Source organism: Sceloporus occidentalis, unplaced genomic scaffold (assembly GCF_023333645.1).
Source record: "Sceloporus occidentalis isolate IW3139 unplaced genomic scaffold, rSceOcc1.0.p SCAF_4, whole genome shotgun sequence".
Lineage (NCBI taxonomy): Eukaryota > Metazoa > Chordata > Lepidosauria > Squamata > Phrynosomatidae > Sceloporus > Sceloporus occidentalis.
In genome coordinates this window covers 31,665,369-31,682,095 of record NW_028316984.1, presented here as the reverse complement: position 1 = coordinate 31,682,095, position 16,727 = coordinate 31,665,369, and the positions used below count along the sequence as shown (strand labels likewise).

The 16,727-nt window shown below is 47.6% G+C and overlaps 1 protein-coding gene across 1 annotated transcript; it reads right to left on the bottom strand.

The window, feature by feature from the left end:
- NEUROD1 (neuronal differentiation 1) lies at window positions 1-7,082 on the bottom strand. The gene is made up of 2 exons (XM_089519633.1): window positions 6,579-7,082; window positions 1-3,073 (listed from the first exon to the last, which is right to left on the bottom strand). Exon 2 carries the CDS (start codon window positions 3,052-3,054, stop codon window positions 1,882-1,884), a length of 1,173 nt encoding a protein of 390 aa, XP_089375759.1. The 5' UTR covers window positions 3,055-3,073; window positions 6,579-7,082; the 3' UTR covers window positions 1-1,881.
- Window positions 7,083-16,727: the final 9,645 nt, after the last annotated feature.

The window sequence follows — 16,727 nt, the reverse complement described above, 5'->3', positions numbered from 1 at the left end:
CGTCTGGCCTGGGAACATGCAGCAGGACGAGATAGTTCTCATTCACGAAGCCATCGATAGAAACTATGGATTCCCATCGGCAGGTGCTAAAATCAAACCATCATTGTTTTAAAAAAGACAGAGAGAGAAAACTGGGTGCCCTTTCCTGACAAAAGCAGGGATCCGTGTATAAGAAGGAATCCTGCCATTCAAAATCGGTGTTCCAAGTTATTTGCGTCTTCTTCAAATTCACTCTTTGCCCCCCCCCCCAAATCCCCCAAAATCGTGAAGAAAGAGTGCAAACTCAATGTGATAGTCAAGCAGCGTTTGATTTGGGGGAATAAAGAAACAGAAATCATAGGGATTGAATAGCCTTTGCTTGTTATAAGATGGATGCATATAAATATAAAAGGATTGGGGTGTTGTTGTTTTTTGCCGGTCGGCATGATAGGTTTTAACAGAAGATTAAAAATGTTTCCCTCCTTTTAGGAGTGGGAATCTGGTTCTTAGGGAAATGGACAAGTTTCATGGCGATCACACTGCTGCCTTTGTACAAAGTTTGTGTGTTTGCGTGGTTTTGTGTAGCATCTGGAAGGAAACTGGACGGAAGGGCGGTGCTAAGGCAACAGAACAAACTTTTCTCCTTCTCCTTTTTTCTTCTTCTAAGCACTTCTCTGGCTGGTTTTTTTTTTATTTACTTATTTATTATTATTATTATCATTACTTCATTATTCCGTATAAATTAGATATAATTCTACATTTTGTTTCCGACGCATATAAAAACCGACGAAGCCGCATGTTCAAAATAGTCTTTTTATCAAAAAAAAAGGTCCTTTTAAAAATCTGTACAAAAAACCCACGACAAAATAAACTCGGCTGGGGCCGGTGGGGGGGGGGGGGGAAGGTCGCAAGTAGGAAAAACAAGTTGCTGGTTGAAAAATAGAAATTTGATATATACTTCTTCTTCATCATCATCATCATTTTGAAACCGGCCCTTCTTCTAGGCCTTTTATTATTATTATTATTATTATTTAAAAATTGCATAGATCCAAATTATTGCTTGCGATTCTGTATTCCCGATCAAAGCAAAGGGGAGAAAGGAAGGGAAGGGAAAAGGAGAAGAATGGATGGAGTTTTTTCCCCTTTGGAGGCTTTTAGATCCGGAGCAGGAGAGAAGGATGGGGGGGGGGGGGGGGGAGATGACCGAAAGGGGAAAAGGCCAAAGTCACTCCTGAAAGGCTGTCGGGAGGAGTCTCAGTTCCTCTACCTTTCTCCCCCTTTATCTAATTCCTCGGCCTTTTGGATGTAGAGAAAGGGGAAGAGGCCAAGGCAACTCTTGAAGGACTGTCAGGAGAAGAGCCACCACCGATGGCCCTCAGCCTTGGAAGGGTTTTCCTTCACCGCTCTCCCCTCCTTTGCTTCCCCCCTCCCTTTTACATCACTTCCAGGATTTAGAAAAAGGCCAAGAGGACGATGCAACTTGCCCCAAGGCTCCTGAAAGGCTGTCAAGGGAAGACCCAGCCATGGATGGCTTTCAGCCTTGGAAGGCTTTTCCTCCCATTTTATCTAATTCCTCGGCCTTTTGGATTTAGGGAAAGGGGAAGAGGCCAAAGCACACTCCTGCAAGCCTTTCAAGAGGAGACCCTCCGATGGAGTTTTCCCCTCCCCTCCTTTGTTTTTCCTTAAGATCAAATGTAGTAGGTTTGTTCCCCTCCTTCCTTTTTCCCTTCCCCTCTTCCCCCCAATGTAGGCAAGTCTTTCATCTCCTGTGGAATAGGAATAGTCCTTCGGAGAGACACCCCACCTGGGCGTTTAGATAGTGAAAGGAACCACACTTTCCCAGAATGCCATAGCCTTGAGTCTGGGGGTAGTGAAGGTGAGGGCGGTTTCTCTTTCTCTGTCTCAGTCGTGGAAGATGGCGTTGAGCTGGGCCCCGAGCAGCCTCTCGTGGTGGGGGTGTCCCTGGCCCTCGTAGGAGGCGGGCAGGAGGCTCTCCAGGGGGACCTCGCAGCGGGAGGCCGCGCAAGAGAAGAGCCCGCCGTGGCTTGGGGCTCCTGGCGGGTAGTGCATGGCGAAGGCGGCGTAGGCAGCGCCTTTCTCGAACTCGGGGCCGGCGGCGGGGCCTTCGTGCTTGAAGGAGAAGTTCCCGTTGATGCTGAGCGGGGGGCTGAGGGGCCCGTCGAAGGCCGGGCTGGAGGCACACTCCGCCGCCACCAAGGCGCCCTCGAAGAAAGGCTCCAGCGCGGCTGCAGCGGCTGCAGCTGCGGCGGCTGCTCCGTAGGGATGGGGGCCCTTGAGGTGGAAGAGGTGGGAGCCGTCCATGGTGCCGTAGGGCGGGCTGGGCAGCCCCGGGGACTGGTAGGCGCCGTAGGGGGCGGCCATCGCGGGAAAGCAGGAGGAGGAGGAGGAGGCGGAGGAGGAGGAGGCGGGAGGCTGGAGGTGAGGCGGGAGGTCGGGGCTCTGCTCGGGGAGGAAGGTGCGGGGGTTGAGCTGGAGGCAGCCGGCCACCAGGTTGGTGGTGGGCTGAGAAAGACCCTTGCAGAGGCTCTGGACGAAGGAGAGCAGGTCGGGGCTCTTGCCCGAGCGGAGGATCTCGGACAGGGCCCAGATGTAGTTCTTGGCCAGGCGCAGGGTCTCGATCTTGGAGAGCTTCTGGGTCTTGGAGTAGCAGGGCACCACCTTGCGCAGGTTGTCCAGGGCGGCGTTCAGGCCGTGCATGCGGTTCCGCTCCCGCGCGTTGGCCTTCATCCGCCGCAGCTTGAAGCGCTCCAGCCGCGCCTTGGTCATCTTCTTCTTCTTGGGGCCCCGCCGCTTGGGCTTGGCCTCCTCGCCTCCCTCCCCCTCCTCCTCCTCGGCCGCCTCTTCCTCCTCCTCCTCCTCCTCCTCTTCCTCCTCTTCCTCCTCCTCTTCCAGCTCCTCCAGCTCTTCCTCCTCCTCCTCCTCCTCTTCTTCTTCCTCGCCGGCCTCGGCTTTCCTCTCCGAGGGGACCGCCTCCCGCTGCTCCTGGGCCCAGACGGGGGCGCCCTCGGGCCGGGGGTCCCCCATCAGGCCGCTCTCGCTGAAGGACTTGGTCATCCCGGCCTCCGACGCCTGCCTGCCCCAGGAAACAAAGGAGACAAGACACCCTTCTTAGAACAAGGCCCCAGTGCCCAACACACCAACCTTCAGAGCCATCCTTGGAGCCCCATCCTTGGAAGAAGACCCTTCACAGCCATCCTCGGAGGAAAACCAACCCTGGAACTGTCAAAACCGCCTCTGGGGCTCCCTTGCCTAAGAAAACCCTGGGGACATCCATGGGGCCGACGGGCAACTTGAAGGCGCATATACAGTGCACCCTCCACACTCGATGGGGTTAGTTAGGGGCACAGGGCCCCCGTGGAAGTGGGAAACGCCACTCATGTTTTTAACCTGAGGGAATACCTCTCTCGCAATCTCTAGGGCCTCCGGGGCAATTTTATGGTCAAGATCTGCCAGAAGTTGGACCGTGAAATTGCGCTGGAGGACCTACAAATGCCCAGAGAAGCGTTCTCTCTAAGAACCTCTAGGACCTCCAGTGTGACTTTGGGCAGAAGGTGGCAAGGGAGTCATGCTGGAGGACCTAGAGATTTCCTACGGAGAGAATTAATCAAATCTGCAAAAGTCCAAGTCGCAAATGTGGAGGGCCAACTGTCCACCCAAGAAACATATAGGATTCCAAGGCCTAGCCGTGTTCACCTGGGAAATTGGTAGCCCCTTCCAGACTTAAGAAAGAAAGGAAGAAGTTGGGAGCCTGAGCTTTCCTAGACTTGAGCCTCCTTCCTCAGACCCATGGAGACATTAGTTGGCTATGAACACTTTTTCCTCATATGCCAAGGGATCTTGTAGCCCATTTGAGACTAACGGAAAGGAGGAAGCTGGGAGCCTGAGCTTTCCTAGACTTGAGCCTCCTTCCTCAGACCCATGGAGACATTAGTTGGCTATGAACACTTTTTCCTCATATGCCAAGGGATCTTGTAGCCCATTTGAGACTAACGGAAAGGAGGAAGCTGGGAGCATGAGCTTTCCTAGAGTCGAAGGCTTTCATGGCCGGCATCCATAGCTTTTTGTGGGTTTTTCGGGCTGTGTGGCCATGTTCTAGGAGAGTTTATTCCTGACATTTCTCTGTAGATGCCAGCCCCAGATACTGGAATAAACTCTTCTAGAACATGGCCACATAGCCCGAAAAACCCACAAAAAAACTATGGATGCCGGCCATGAAAGCCTTCGGCTTCACAGATTCCCATAGAATTGCACCATTTAGCGCCATGAGAATCCATGGAAAGGTTCTCATTGATATCAAAGGATTCTGTTCCCCAACTGGACACCTGTTTCTAAAATGCCATGGGCGGATTTCGATTGATTTCCTTTTGCCAGCCGCCTTGGGTCCCACTCTGGGTGAAAGGCGGCATATGAAATAAATAAATGATATTCTTGGCATGTTTCAAATTCCGCCCGTAAATGGCTTTCCGACCCATCCTTGGCAGAAAGGGACTTGCAGGCTTCTCCTATTAATTTGTCCGGCAATAAGGAATGTCTAATTTTTCTTTCCATCTCGACACTGAGACGGATCGTCTCAAATAGCCTTATGTAACTTGTTTTTATTCCTAGCCATGGCAGTCTAAGGAGATTAGACGGAGGAGGAAATTTGACGGACGCAACGGCAAAAGAAGAACATGGGCTAAAAAATAACATAAAAAGTTACAAAACAAAACAAAAGCTACTAGGGAAAACAAAAACCCCACCCAGGCTTCAGACCCAGCCAGGGCAGGTTGCCAATAGTCCTTCAGCCGAGGAGGCAGGGCTGCCTTCCTTTCTCTGGTCGCCTTTTCATTCGCCAAGCGCGACCCGAAGCCATCCTCTACAAAGGACCTCCAGACTGCCCAACTGTTCAGGGCCCAGGCAAACTCGGATGGTGGTGGCAGAGAGACAGGGATCAGGTGCAGCCAAAGCCTCTAAAAGGACATTTCCATCCCCTCCTCCCCCGCAAGCCTCCAGGGAAGAAGGGGGAAGGTTGGCTCAGGCGGGGGCATGGAGGGGGGTGGCAGGAAAGGCTCCCATTGGGGCAACGGAGAAGACCCCCAACCTCTCAATAGTGCAACAGTTGAGCCTTTGGGTTCCCCCTCAAAGCCTTCAGCTCCCAACATCCCTACCAGGAAGACCGACAGCAGCAACACTATCTTTGCCCAACCCAGAGAGAGAGAAAAAAATATATACTTACATACGTGTGTGTGTGTGTATACGCACATATAGAAAAATACACACACATATATATCTACAAATATTTGCAGAAACATATATCAAAATACGTGTGTCTGTGTATTTATATATACACACATGCAAATGTATACACACACACACATATATACACACACAAATATATACACGCATATAAAAGAATACATATATATATATATACATGTACATACAAATATAAACACACAGAGATATATTAAAAATACATGTGTGTGTGCATACACATATGTACACACATATATAAAAATAAATGCAAACACACACACACATACAAATATATTAAAATACATATATTAAAGTAGTGTGTGTATTTATACACACACACACATATATATTAAAAACATATGTGTATTTATACACACACACATATGTTAAAATACATATATTAAAAACGTGTATTTATACACCCACACGTACACACACACATATAGAGACGCACACACAAAAACACACACATGTATTAAAAAATAATATGTGTGTGTGTGTTTATTGTGTGCCTTCCAGTCGTTTCCGATTTATTGGGGGCCCTAAGGCGAACCTATGCTGAGGTTTTCTTGGCAAGGCTTCTCCAGAGGAGGTTGGCCATTGCTTTCCCCTCTGAGGCTGAGAGAGTGGGGCTGAGTGGGGGATTCCAACCCCGGTCTAAAGAGTCCCAGCCCAAGACTCAAACTACTACGTCTCACTGGCTGTTAAGAAGAAAACTCACACACCATCAGTGCCTGTGAGGAAGGAGGCTGAGGTCTACCAAAGCTCCTGCTCCCACTTTCTCTCCTTCAAAGGGGCTCCCTTTTGTACGGACAAGGAAGGTGCTCTTTCTTTCCCAATCCAGCTTCCAGGGAGAGAGGGGTGGCTTCAGCACCATGGATGGCTTTCCTCTCCCTCCCGCTCCCCATCTCAAAAGGCAGCCACTGGTCCCAGAAGGAGAGGCTCCTCTCCATCATCTGTTGGCTTCTCTTCTGTTGGGCATGGCCACCCTTCCTCCCTGAAACTCTTTTCTGGGACGTTTCCCTCCCTCTCTTGGCAGGGACTCCCATGACTCCCGAGGAAACCTCCCTGGACTCGCATTGCAAGTCTCATCCCAGGAGGGTTTGCCATAAGAGGGAAAGATCATCCCATAAGTCTTCCTTATTACTGAGCCAGAGAGTCGAGTCAACTGCATCCTGTAGATGCAACCTGCCCGACCAGGGGATGCTGGATACCTGGACCCAGGTGTGGATGTGTGTATGAAAGAGAGAGAGAGAGAGAAAGAAAGAGACTGCGTGTCTGGGAGAGAGATGTTTTTAAAACCCAAGACCCGTTCCGACCTGGAAAGCCAGCCTCCGAATTACCTTTCCTGCTTCAGCGCCTTCTTCGCAGTGATGCTCTCATAACCCTGTGGCTCCTGGAAGGCCTTCTCCTGGGATGAATGGGAGGGAGGCAGGGAATGGGGTCGGCGTTACCTTGCCTTGATTTTATTGCATGTGTCTCCCCCCCGCCGCCCTTACTTTGAGGCTGCCTGGAGAAGACTACTCAGGTTATATAGAGCCCGGCTGTTTCTGCTGGGGGAGGGGGAGCTCCGCCCCCTAGGTGGGGCCAAGCGGAAAGCCCCGCCTACTTATCCTCATCACCTTCTCCTTCTTCAGGCCTTCCTCCCCCTCCCTCTCCTCTTCTCTTTTCTTCCTCTTCCTCCCCCTACCATTTCTACTTCTCTCTCTTTCATCCCTTCTTCTTCCTTCTCCTCCTGTTCCTCTTCTTTTCCTCTTCCTCTTCTTCCTCCACCTCCTCTTTTTCCTTCTCCTTTTCCTCTCATCCTCCTCCTGCTATTCCTCCTTCTATCTCTCTTTCATCCCTTCCTGCTCCTCCTTCTCCTCCTCTTTTTCTTCCTCCTTCTCCTCTTCTTCTTCCCTCTTCTCTTTGTCTTCTTCCTCTTCCTTCTCCTCTTCTTTTTCCTCCTCCTCCTCGTCCTCTTTTTCTTTCTTCTCTTCCTCCTCCTTTTCCTTCTCTTCTTTCTCTTTATCTTCTTCCTATTCCACCTCCTCCTCTTCTTCCTTCTCCTCTTCCTCTTCCTCCTTCTCTTCTTCTTCCTTCTTCTCTTCTTCGTCCTCTTCTTCTCCCTCCCTCCTCTTCCTCTCCTCCCTCCTTCCTTCCTCCCCGGCACGCGCCATCTGCTGCTCCCATTTGTATGCCGCCCGGCTCTCTCTCCTTCCCTCCCTCCCTTTGTGGCCCAAAGAAAGTGGCCATCTGTCGCCGGGCGGCCGAGGCTCTGCGGACCTGTTGGGGACCCGCGGGAGGGACTGACCCTTTCCGAGGCGCCGAGAGGGAGGCCCAGGAGCCGGGGGGGGGGCGGGCTCTTGGGAAGGCCCACTCACTTCGCCTCTCCGGCAGGGAAACTCTGATGAAGCTTTCCAGCCAAGCCACAGGCAGGGATAGGTCTCTTCTCTCTCTCTCTTTTGTACAATAACACCCAAAATCCACAAAACAGGGATACTGGGGATGTTGGGCACCTTCAAGTCGTTTCCGACTTAGGGCAACTCTAAGGGGAACCTATCACAGGGGTTGCTTGACAAGGTTTGTTCAGAGGAGGTTTGCTTTTGCCTTGCTCTGAGGCTGAGAGAGTGTGGCGTGCCCAAAGCCACCCAGCGGAGTCCCATGGCCGAGCCGGGATTCGAACCCTGGTCTCCCGGGCACCAAAGACGCCCCTCGGTCCTCGACAGCCAAGGGAGGAACATCGAAAAGCCCCCTTCAGAGGCTCCCTCTGTTTTGCCCTCAGGGGACGGAGGGGGCGAGTCGTTCCTGCCTTCCTGGGTGCATCTACACTGTGGAAACGACGCAGTTTGACCCCCGTTTGTTTGCTGAGGCTCCATCCCCTAGAATCCCGGGAGTTGTAGCTTTGTGGGGCACCTGCACTCTTGGGCAGAGAAGGCAAAGGGTCTTGTAAAACCACAAACCTCTCGATTCCGTGGGATGGAGCTTCAGCACTTAAAGCGGGGCCGAACTGCATTATTTCTGCAGTGGAGATGCACCTCAAGTCTTCTGACCTGGAGGGAAAAGCCGTGCTCTCGTTGGTCTTCACACACAGGGACCCCCAAACGATGTATTTCCTAGACGCTGAAATACTTTGTCTCCCAGACTTGCCACATGGTCAAAAAGAGGAGCAGCCTCCCTCCATGAATCTCCCTCCATACCATCTTAACCCAGAACAATATCTTGACAAAAGGCAAGCCTCTGCCTAATGTCCTCGTATTTCTTTTCTCCGCATGTGCTTTTTAGACACTTTGCCTGAGGAAGAAGCCAGTGGAGCTTCCAAAGCTTGCAACATCACCAATTTTGTGCATTTGGGTTAGTCCGATAAAGGTATCACTGTTGGGGGGATTTGGGATCTTCTTATACTTTGCTACCCCTGGATATATTCCCCAAACTGTTAATTTTTGGGGGGGAGGGGACTTCAACACTGGCAGGAAGGTGGTTTCTCATTTTGTCGGAAAGGACTTGAAGGCACCCAACAACTTCATAAAGATGAGGAGCATAGTCTACAATGGAGGTGCCCTGCATGTGTTCAGGGTAGCAGCTTATGCCCAAGTAACGAACATCGGCTGGATGTCAAGCAGCCTTCCTTCTTCCTGGGCAAGGCTCAAGGACAAGCTCCCTCTTCATATTTCTTGGGTCCAAAACACACTGCAGAAATAACCCAGTTTGAGACCGCTTTAACTGCCCTGGCTGTCCTGCTAGGGGATCCTGGGAATTGTAGTTTACAGTGGCACCAGAGCTCTCTGACAGAGAAGCTAAATGTCTCACAAAACTACAATTCCCAGAATTCCCTAAGCACTGAGTCAGGGCAGTTAAAGCGGTCTCAAACTGGATTATTTCTGTGGTGTGATTAATGCTTAGTGCCTTAGTGCAATGTGATAGTGTGTTTAGCTAGTTGATTTTAATGGCCCTTTACATTTTGAATGGAAAGATGATGATGATGATGATGATGATGATGATGATGATGATTGAGCCACCTTAGGTCCCTTTCTGGGCAGAAAAGAGGCACAGAACTGAAAGGATGAAATGGTGCCAAGACAAACTACTATTCCCAGAAGCCTATAGCATTGAGCCATGGCAGTTAAAGTGGTGTCAAACCGGATTAATTCTGCAGTGTGGCTGCAGCAGGTCTACATCGACAAGGGACTCTATACTCTTCCGAAATGAGAAACCCTCACCTGGGGAAAAGGGGTGTGTGTGTGTGTGTGAAGCAAAACATATTATAAACCGCTTTCATCAAAATTGTAGCATTAAATTAAATTAAATTCAAGGTGGATCACTACTTACCTATTTCCTCATGAAGACAAATTGTTCTTGATTTTGAACATTTGAATTTGGATGGCCTGGAGAGAGAGGAGAGTGGTGGATTAAATTTATTTATTTATTTATTTATTTATTTATTTATTTATTTTCATTTATATGCAGCTCACAGGTAACAAGCATTTCAAAAAAAACATTACAATAAAAACATAAAACATTTAAAATCATATAAAAATCGTATAAAACCACATAAAAATATACACAAGCCAAAAGGCACAACCAACACAGACACAGATGCCACAAAAGTCATCTTCTAGCCTGATTATATATGAAAATGCCTGCCTAAATGAATGCTAAAACTCCAGGCTTCAAATATCCACTATGAAAGGGAAACCCGCTGGGAGGCCTTGGGCAAGTCACACGCTCTCAGCCAAAGAGGACGGCAATGGCAAACCTCTAAAACGACACCCCACACTAGCACCCAACAACAACACTGTGACAGGGTCACTACCATAAGCCCCTGCTGACTTGAAGAGCCATAACAACAACCATAGAGGTGGATAGATATTGATGTTGACATTGCCATATAATTCAGTACACAGTGACATATTTTGCTCAAAGAGAACGAGACGAAGCGAAAGGGGTGTGTGTGTCTGTGTGATCAAGGAAAGTCCCCAGAAAAGGTTTTATTTCTTTATTGCCCTTCCAATCGCTTCCTGCAAAGAGTTCAAATCACTTTTGGGTCAGGTTCGCAGGGGATCTCCCTTTCCATCTCCTGAAGAAATCTAGACAAATCCAATCTGATGATGAAATATCAGATCATCCTGTTTCATCAGATGATGAAATGATGATGACCTGGTGGGCCATGAAATGCAGGAGGGAAGAGCCTGTCAATGAGCCCCTTTACTCATATGAGCACTTGTATGTTTTGAACTATGGTGCAAAACACACTGCAGAAATAATCCAGTTTGAAACTGCTTTAGCTGCCCTGGGAAAGCCTACCACTCTTTTCTTTCATTCACAAACTCAGATCTGGTAGGAACCCAAATGGAAGAAAGGCAATAGTTAGGTCCAACTAGGAGAGAAAGACCAGCTCATTTGAAAGAACTCAGGCAACTGTTGATTTACTAAGTCCTCTCATTGATTCAAAGGGCCTCCTCTGACTGATAACAGCTGGATTTAGGCCCTTGGTTTGGAATCTAGGGGCTAAACAAGCATCTGGTTGAGGCTGCAACACCTGAATTTCTTGCAGGAGGGCCCTTGAGGTTAATACACAAGTGCTAAGTTTTTTATGGGGACATTTTCTCAGAGACCTTTTCAGGCACATTTGAAGCTCCTTTTCTCCCCCACTCAGCTCAGGATTTCTCTCTTGCCCTTCAGTCTTCTGTTGAATGTTGTGAAAGGTGCACAGTGGGTTGACCCCTGGGTATCTGACCACCCTGAAATTCCTCCAGGGATCTCTCTGCCCTCCATGGATTTATTTTTATATTAGTGTCTTTTATATTTTATATTGTTGTTGCTTTTTAGCTTTTAATTGGGCATGTCCCCATTTTTATTGAATGTCCTCCATTTTGAGCCTGACTGAGAGGCACGGATGTACGTTTATTCTGTACATTCTGAATTTAAATGACTGGGTTGTTGTTGGTTTTTTTAAGCTTTTAATGGGTTATGTCCTCCATTTTTTCTTGGAATGTCCTCCATTCTGAGCCTGACAAAGAAGCAAGAATTGACATTTCTATGAGCAATTCTTAAAGCTTTGTTCTTGGGTCTGGTCCTCCTTTTTCCTTGAAGGTCCTCCATTTTGAAGCTAAGGAGGAAGAACTGACATTTCTAGGAGTGCTTTTTAAAGCCTCCCTTGTTCTTGGGAGGGCCTCCATTTTGTGGGCCTGCTCCTCCTTGGCCACTGTCCAGCCCTCAGATGCCTCCCCCTCCCTTCCCTGATCCCTGCTGAGGGGAGTGGGCGGGGCCTCCTGGGCCTGCAGCCGAGCTGCACGCGACCCGCACGCGCAGCCCTCCACATGCAGCTGTCAATCAATCATCCCCAGTGAGCCAAGGCCAGCAGGAGCCTGGATTGTGCAGGGCTTGGGAAGAAGGTTCCATGGAGGAAGGCTTCAGCGCCTGGAAATTAGGGGGAAGGGGGGGGGCAGAAGGGGAGGCCACCTTCCCTCTCCAGCTCCCTGCCACGAAAAATAACAACAACAACAAAATTTTGTTTCTTGGTGTAACAGTACCCCCCCCCCCACACACACACAACTTGATGTAGTGGTTTGTGGGCTGGACTACCACCCTGGAGAGCAGAGTTTTTGAACCCTTACTCAGCCATGGAAACTCACTGGGTGACCTCAGGCAAGTCACACTCTCTCAGCCTCAGAGGAAGGCAGAGGCAAACTTATTCTGAATACATCTTGCCAACAAAACCCCAGGATAAGGTTGCCATAAGGTTTGGGCAACTCTTTTCTCTTTCCTGTTAAGGCAAGGCAAGACCTGGCTCGGGAAGGGAAGGCAAGGCAGTGGTGGAAATGCTAGTAACTAAGTGAAAGGCTTTGAGTTGCCAGACCCAGCCTAAGGCTAATCCCTGGGGTCTCTTCATTCAGGCAATTGATTCCTATGGCCCCTGCGAGGATGGCAGGCTTTCTCTCGCTTGGAAAGAGGAGGGAGCCTCGTTGAGAAGGAGTGATTTACGACTCCGGCAGAAGGGCCTCCTTGCTTTGGCATCCCTGCTGCCTTGCAAAACAACATGTGCCGCTACCTATGGGAGAGCCTGCATGGACACTGGAGACCAGGGTTCGAATCCCTGCTCAGCCCACTGGGAGAGTCACACTCTCTCAGCCTCAGAGCACAAACCAAACGCAAAACGCCCCCTCTGGACAAAACCCACCAGAGAGGTCGGCCTAAATAGGGTCGCCCTCCCTCAGAAACGACTCCCAGGTGCACAGCCACAAGCTTCGTGGGTGGATGTGTGTGCCTTCTTTCGGATTTATGGCGACCCTACAGCGATCCTAAAATGGAGTGGTCTTGGCCGAACTCACAGAGAGCGGGCTTGCCCCCCTTGTCTCCCTCTGAGGCTGAGAGAGTGTGACTCGCCCAAGGACACACACACACGCGCGCGCGTTTCTGTGGCTGAGCGGGGATTCGGACCCTGGCCTCCCAGGAATATATTATTATTATTATTATTATTATTATTATTATTATTATTATTCCAACACTCAAACCACAACATTTACACTTCATATGGCATACAGGTAGACACACGAAGGGTCTGCCCCACTTCCCCACTCTTTCTTTCCCTTTCCCTCTCCCTCTCTTTTTCTCTCTCTTTCTCTCTCCCTCTCCTTTTCTCTCTCACTCTTTTTATCTTTTTATTTCTTTCTTTCTCTCTGTTTCTCTTTCCCCTTCTATCTTTCTCTCCTTCTCTCTCTCTCTCTCTCATTTTCTCTCTCTTTCTCTCTCTCTCTCTTCTCTCTTTCTTTTTGTGCCAGTTGAACAGCTCTTCCCGCCTTGAGAATGATTCCTTTTCAGCCTCTTTCTGCCAAAGCTCAGGACCCGGAGTTTCTCTTTCTCCGGTGACTTGGAGCAAAAGGGCCTCCTGGTCAGGCTCTGCTCTGGTGCCGCAAGAAACGACCCTTCCCACAATTCCACAGCCTTGAACCGTGGCAGTCAAAGCGGCGTGGAACCGGATCATTGCTGCAACGCGGATGCCAGGCCAAGAGGGCGGGCGAGGCTTGGAATCAGGACCCTGGAGAGCTCCCCAGCCATGGTGACTTTATTGTTGTTGTTTGGGCCTTTGAGTCATTTCATATGACAATCCTATCCTTGGAGTTTATTTGGGAAGAAATATTGAAAGGTTTTCCATTGCTTTTCCCTGAGGCTGAGAGAGTGTGACTTGCCCAAGGACACCCAGTGGGTTTTGTGGCCAAGCTGGGAATCGAACCCAATACTCAAACTACTACTCCATGCTGGCTCTGGAGAAACATTAATGTCCTCCATGGTGACATTAAGGCATGGCAAATCAGAAAGAGTGTGTATATATCTACCCATGCACCCACACACAGAGCCCTTGTTGTGTGTCTTCTATCTGGGTGTGATTTGATTTTGTTCTGAAATCTTGTCTATAAACACTTTAATCTCCACTGTTCTCAAACTGGCCATTCAGGATGAGACTTTTGTTCGTCTGAACAGAATTAACTAGAATGAAAAACTAACTGGGGGGGGGGGATGAATTGCAAACTAACCAGAGAGAAATTACAGACCCAATGAATTTTCATAGATGTGCAAAAAGACACAGATGGGACACGTACTGAAGGGTGTTGTGTATGCACTAGAAATGCTGCATGGTTATACTATTTGCTCAATGTAATGCTGCCTGCACTACCAATTGGCAAAAGCATTATGTGCTGTGACCCTAAAGACAATGAGTGGCACCCACAAAACCTCACTAAAAACTATGGATACTGGCCGTGAAAGCCTTCGGCTTCACAGTCGGTGGCAATTTTTGAAATGCTTTCTTTGGAGTGAGCTCATTTGAAATAATAATAATAATAATAATAATAATAATAATAATATAAGTCAGAACAACTGCAACAGAAATTAGCTTTAACTATGTTTAAGACTGTGGACATTTTATAAGCATTAAAAAAAATAATCCCCACAATATCTTCATTTGAATGACCCATTCTGTTTTCCCATCTCCCTCGCTAAACGATGTTGTTTAATTTTATAAATGGCAACTTCTATTTAGTTAATGGAAATTACATCCAGACCCAGGTTTTAATTATCTGCTTGCTAAGTGAACATTTTGGTCATTGACATACAATTATGAAATCACAGCATTCTTTTATTTAATTTTTTAATGCAAACTAAAATGTTTGATTTGATTAAGAAAAAAGAGGAACATGCAAAGTAATGCCAGTGATGGTGGTGGTGGTGATGGTGGTGCCATAACCATGTTATGATGTAAGGCAGAGGTGACCAAAGAGAGATTTGCATCTATTTGTAGATTTCTGAGTGGTCTGTTAGAAATGAGCATGGATTCTTCAACTCCAAATTGTTTAGTGAAAGCAGCAACAAAATAACTGCCCCTGAAAGAAGCACAAGAACAAGAACACACACACAGAGAGAGAGAGAGTAATATGTATAAAAGAGAGAGAGAATGAGAGACTCTGTGTGTAAGGATTTCACACTTCCTGGGCTTAGAATTCCTTAATTCTAGATGTGTGTCTTTTGCATCAGGCTCTAGTTAGTGTATATTGACACTCCAGTAAACACACACAAACAACGCAAAATAGAACCCACAAGACAAACAGATGACCATTCTAGTTACAAAACAAACCACCGTCTTTTCCGAACCTTCTTCCTCCAACTCCCCCCTTCTCTTTCCTCAACAACATCTCCCCCTCTCCACCCCCATGTCAACCCTCTCTATTATTAAGAACTAGGACTCTTCTCAGACAGGATTTGTAGCTGGACAATCTCATTATTTTTGATCTGGTCGTTTACCCAAGAGTCTCACCTTCTTTAAATAAATAAAGTAGTGTGGGTGGATTCTTTTCTTTATTTCTTTTTACAAAAATAAATAAATAAATAAAAATCCTTCCTCTTTAACAAACTCATTTCCATTTGAATTAAATATTGATGATCTGACCTTTACATTCTGTTAACTAATCAAAAGAAAGAAAATTCCAAATGTGGCTAGGCCTCAGCCTGGCCCTGGTGAGCCTTTCCGCTTGAATAGGTGCTGAGATTAAACAAGCCCAACTTCCTTCTCCTCCCCCCAGTGCACCCTCTCTTTGCACTAATTGCTTATGCAAAAAATGCAGATCCGTATTAATTAGTAACTCTACTGATTAGTTCGCTGGTCTTTCCACATAATAAATCAAGCAGCAGACAGGATGCTGTGTGCATGTGTGCGTTTGTGTGTTGGCACCTCACCCGGAGAAAGATTTCCATGTTCAGTAATCGTAATAATAATAATAATAATAATAATAATATTAAATCATCAGCCGATGATTACCTTTTCATTGCAGGTAATGCTGTGTACCACCTGCTCCCTGCACCTGCCATGGGAAATTGCTTTCTATCCTGGCAGGCCTTCTTTCCTGCCCTTAAAGTGCACAGCATTCCCAGCATGAATCATGGCACAGAGAAGCAAAGGGTCAGATTGCAAAGCTGATGTCATTTTTGTCCTTTTCGAAAGTTACAGTGCTTCAGCTGTTGAGAATGGGATATGTATACAAGTATCTAAGGGGAAAACTACAATGACAGTGAGTCCGGATTACACACAGTGAATGCAATCTTACATAGGAAGTGGCATGTTCATAAGAAAATGCATGTCTTCAGTAGTGTAATAGAGCCAGGGCTTGGAGGATTGAATGCCATACCTTCTTAATAATAGGGATGATGAGTTGATCCATCCCCATCCCCTAAGCTTTATTGGTCCCTCTGAACTAAGCTACCACCTTCATAGCAGTGCAGGGGGCTAGGAAGTGGGTTTTTCTGGCAGCATATTATATTGCATATCAATAATGATATAATCGTATAATAATATAATGTCAGAGCCCTTGGCAATAATCTTTGAGAACTCCTGGAGAACAGGAGAAGTCCCAGCAGACTGGAGGAGGGCAAACGTCCCCATCTTCAAAAAGGGAAAAAAAAGAGGATCCCAACAATTATCATCCAGTTAGTCTGACATCTATACCAGGAAAGATTCTGGAGCAGATCATTAAACAGAGAGTTTGTGAACATCTAGAAGGCAATTCCATAATCACAAAAAGTCAACACAGGTTTCAGAGAAACAAGTCATGCCAGACTAATCTGATCTCTTTCTTTTATAATATTACCAGCTTGGTAGATGAAGGAAACACTGTGGATGTATTGATTTCAGTAAGGCCTTTGACAAGGTTTCCCATGACATTGTTGTAAACAAGCTAGTAAAATGTGGGTTAGACATGGCAACTGTTAAAAGGATTTATAGTTGGTTGACCAGCCGAAACCAAAGGGTGCTTAGCAATGGCTCCTCTTCATCCTGGAGAGAAGTGACCAGTGGGGTCCCACAGGGCTCTGTCCTGGGCCCAGTGCTATTCAACATCTTATCAATGACTTGGATGACAGAATTGGGGGCATACATATCAAATTTGCAGATGACACCAAATGAAGAGGAATAGCTAATACCCCAGAGGACAGGCTCAAGATTCAAAATGACCTTAATAGATTAG